This window comes from Palaemon carinicauda, chromosome 3, assembly GCF_036898095.1.
Source record: "Palaemon carinicauda isolate YSFRI2023 chromosome 3, ASM3689809v2, whole genome shotgun sequence".
In the NCBI taxonomy this organism is placed as follows: Eukaryota; Metazoa; Arthropoda; class Malacostraca; order Decapoda; family Palaemonidae; genus Palaemon; species Palaemon carinicauda.
This window is the reverse complement of record NC_090727.1, coordinates 122,064,326-122,068,355: the sequence shown is the minus strand read 5'-3', so window position 1 is coordinate 122,068,355 and position 4,030 is coordinate 122,064,326. Positions and strand designations below refer to the sequence as shown.

General features: G+C 37.1%; 1 protein-coding gene across 1 annotated transcript in view; it reads left to right on the top strand.

Moving 5' to 3' along the window:
• The window catches only part of LOC137637851 (uridylate-specific endoribonuclease-like), a 17,077-nt gene extending 14,101 nt beyond the window's left edge, over positions 1–2,976 (top strand). The window contains exon 6 of the mRNA XM_068369961.1: positions 2,746–2,976. Coding sequence (XP_068226062.1) covers positions 2,746–2,976 — 231 coding nt within the window. The remainder of the gene's footprint in view (positions 1–2,745) is intronic.
• Positions 2,977–4,030: the final 1,054 nt, after the last annotated feature.

Genomic DNA, 4,030 nt, shown 5'->3' with positions numbered 1-4,030 from the left:
ATATATATATATATGGGTGAGAATAGGAGTAGATTTAAGAAATGATCTTCAAGGAACAAGAAAACTTAAATATAGGACTACCCAAACTATATAAAAGGAAATACGCCCTCTCCATATGCAACTAAAGCCTACGAATGGGATAATTTTGACTAAATCTAGAGAAATTAAACTAGGACAGAAATATCATTTCGAAACACTACTGAATAGCGCAAACGATGCCAAAGACAAACATCTAGGTTTTAATGTGACTGGGGATGCTGATCCTGATATGATATCAGTGACAGTAAGGAACGCTCTCAAAAGGATGAGAAATGGCAAGGCCCCCCGGGGTGGATGCAATACCTGCAGAGTTCCTTAAAACATGGGGGAGGGTGGAATTATATGGCTGTCAGAACAAATATGTATAGTTTGGAATGGACAAGAACCCCCTGATTAATATTATTATCATTACTAGCTAAGCTACAGCCATAATTGGAAAAGCAGGATGTTGTCAGCCCAAGGGCTCCAACAGGGAAAATAGCCCAGTGAGGAAAGGAAATAAGGAAATAAATAACCTACAAGAGAAGTGATAATGAATTAAAATAAAATATTTTAAGATCAGTAACAGCATTAAATCACATCTTTCATATATGAATTATATGAATAGTGTGCCCAACTGTACGGTCAAGCAAGAGAACTCTACTCCAAGACAGTGAAAAACTACGGTACAGAGGCTATGTTACTACCCAAGACTAGAAAACAATGGCTTGATCTCGGAGTGTCCTTCTGGTAGAAGAGTTACTTACCATAGCTAAAAAGTCTCTCTATCCTTACCAAGAGGAAAGTAGCCAATGAACAACACAGTGCAGTACTTTACTCCTTGAGCGAAGAAGAATTGTTTGGTAATCTCGGTGTTGTAAATGTATGAGGACAGAGTAGAATGTGGAAAGAATACACCAGACTATTCGGTGTATGTGTAGGCAAAGGAAAATGAGCCGTAACCACAGAGAGAGAGAGAGCCAATGTAGTACTGTCTGGCCAATCAAAGGATCCAATAACTCTCTAGCGGTAGAATCTCAATGGGTGACTGGTGCCCTGGCCAATCTACTACCTGGAAAAGAGATTTATTATGCCCAGTCTATAAAATAAAGTTATAAAACCAATTGCAACAACTATAGAAGAATATCCTTGTGTCACATGCATTTAGGGTTTATGAAAGAATACTTGAAACAAGACAAAGAGAATATGTGGAACCCAAAGTGGGTGAATGGCAATATGGTTTTCGATCAAGAAAAGGGACACCTGATATATTTTCTCCCTTAAGATAATATTTGAGAAGAGTTTGGAATGGGGAAGGTACAAATATACAACTTTTATAGATCTCGAGAAGGTCTTTGATAAAGTACCAAGACAGAAAATCTGCTATGCACTATAAGACCCTTGTTATGGAATACCTGAAAAGCTTACACGAGCAATTTATAGCACCTTTCTAAACATTAGATCAAGAGTTACAACAACTCAAGAGAATGGAGATTGGCTTGAAATTCAAGCAGGTGTCAGCCATGGCAGTGTCCTCTCATTGCTTTCAGTGTTCTTGGATAAATGTAGGCTACACGAGAATGAAGGGAGGTTGAAGCTGAGGATGTAATCATCGAACCAGCGTATGCTGATGACAATGCAATGGGAACTTCATCGTAGAATCTCTCCAACACAGTAAAAATTAATAAAACACGATCTTAACTGGGAACGGAATGAGAATTAACAATGATAACACTAATTATGCATCAGGGATGAGCACCAAACAACGAACATATTATCATTAGAGGGTCACGCATTAAACAAGTGTAGACATTTCAAATACTTGGCAATAGAATTTATTTACAGAAACGACCTAAAACTAGAAATAAGTAGAGGATACAAACAATTGAGTAATAATCTGTATGAGTTCTACCCAAGAATGAAGGACCAAAATGTAGATCGAATAGTGAAGACCATAATATATCTCGCTATCTTAGACTAGATAGGCTACGCAATACGGACATGAGGAGAGAGCTGAGTGGCAGGTATATTGCACGATTAATAGAGTACACTATTAATCCTGGTATAATGGAATTTGCGGAGATAGGACATACCAAGAGAATAGACGAGGAACAATATCCTAGAAGGTTTTTAGAGTGGAGACCATAAGGATGGAGACCAGTGAGAAAACCGAAGATGAGATGGATACAAAATATAGAGGGGAATAGAGAGACGGGATTCCAATTTGCGAGAGGTTGACGAAATGAGGTTATATGAATATCGGCAGGAATGGAGACTATCTCTGAAGTAAGGCGACTGACCAGCTTTAAGAGCCTACTTGGGTAACCTGGTGCTTGGTGAGAAATTGGTGAGAAAGTGCTGTGCTTACCTAAAGAATCTGAGCACTTTCATGAATATAAACTGTATATTAGTTTGTAATTCATTAGTTTGTACACATCAAAAATGGGTTATCTTCACTTTTGAATTACCTTAAGGATGAACTCATTACAGATGGAATAGAAAGGAAAAATAAAAGTACCCCTTTTTTCTGGATTGCCTGGCTCTTCTGGCCATACACGGATTTTGTGCAGTTTTGAAATCTGTATCTCGCCAGTAACCAAGATTTTATTGGAGACAATTCAAGTTTTTCTCCTTCTAACTCATTGGTGTTTTTAATTGATATATCATTACTATCATATCAAACAGATATTATTACCTTCATTGAAATATTTATCTATGAACCAACAGGGGGAAATCATCGAGAACCACTTCCATTGGCTTAACGTACCCAAGCGAATCGGGGGAATGTTCACGGGCACATCACCTGAATTTGAGATTGCCGTCTACACTGTTTGTTTCTTGGCAAGACAGGACACCGATTGCCCAATTCAGATGAACGGCCACAAGTTTAAAGTTGAAACGTGGACAATGAAATACCATAACAAGGTGCTCGTCGCAAGCGCTTTTCCTAACATTTAGTACAGCTGTAACACATGGGTGTCGCATGCATGATAACCGAAGGTATATTATCTATGTTGGTGTCTGCGCATATTTGAAAATCTTTTTGTAACACTGTATTTAATTGTTATTTATTAGTAATTTTCTTACCTTTGATTTATATTTTGGAACAAATATCCTATGCACTTGCTGTGCAAGGGTACTCTACAAGTTCATTAACTTGAGGATGATTCTAAATACACGTTTGCACGTTCTAAAAAATAATACTGATAACAATAATAAAGAAATCTGAGTTTACAATTTTTATGCTCACTGCACTACCTTACATTTACCACATTCAAAGAAGATTCCTCACATTACAGTAATTATACCTGACCCAGTTGAGAAAATAGAAAAAAAAAGTAACCCTCAAAAAGTTATGTTTGCGCTGGACAGGAACAATGAAGATGAAGAATCGTCTTTTCATACCTGAACGGTTCTATGGCCCAGATTACGTTGTAAAAGGTAAAGCAAGTAAGTAGGCCTACTAACTGGAAGCGATGAAGGGTCTTCTCACTGCACGAGAAGGAAGCCACTCGCATTGACGGATGTGGAAGTTAATCGGTCAAGGGTTCAACTTTCATGACCACGTATCTCTTATCAAAAAGATCACTTTGAGAAATAGGACACACGTGGCGACAACAACGCTCGTGCTCGAAATTATGGCTGGTGCATGTCCCTATATATAAAGCACATAATACAGTTCACCTGTCAATGCATCGAAATATATTTTGTAAATATCCACACATTGACAGACAGACATACAGACACACACATATGTATATATATATATATATATATATATATATATATATATATATATATATATATATATATATGAACAGCAATGTAAACATGAGAGCTCATAGCGCTTTACTAAGTCCAAGACCAAGTCAAATAAACGTAAGTATCAGTACTAAAAAGCTAATGAATTATGAAATATACTACAAAAGTAAAGTAAAAAATGCTTAGAATAATGCAGGAAAAATATACTGGAGACGTTGAAAGCCAGAAGGAAAAGGACTCAAAGAAAAGT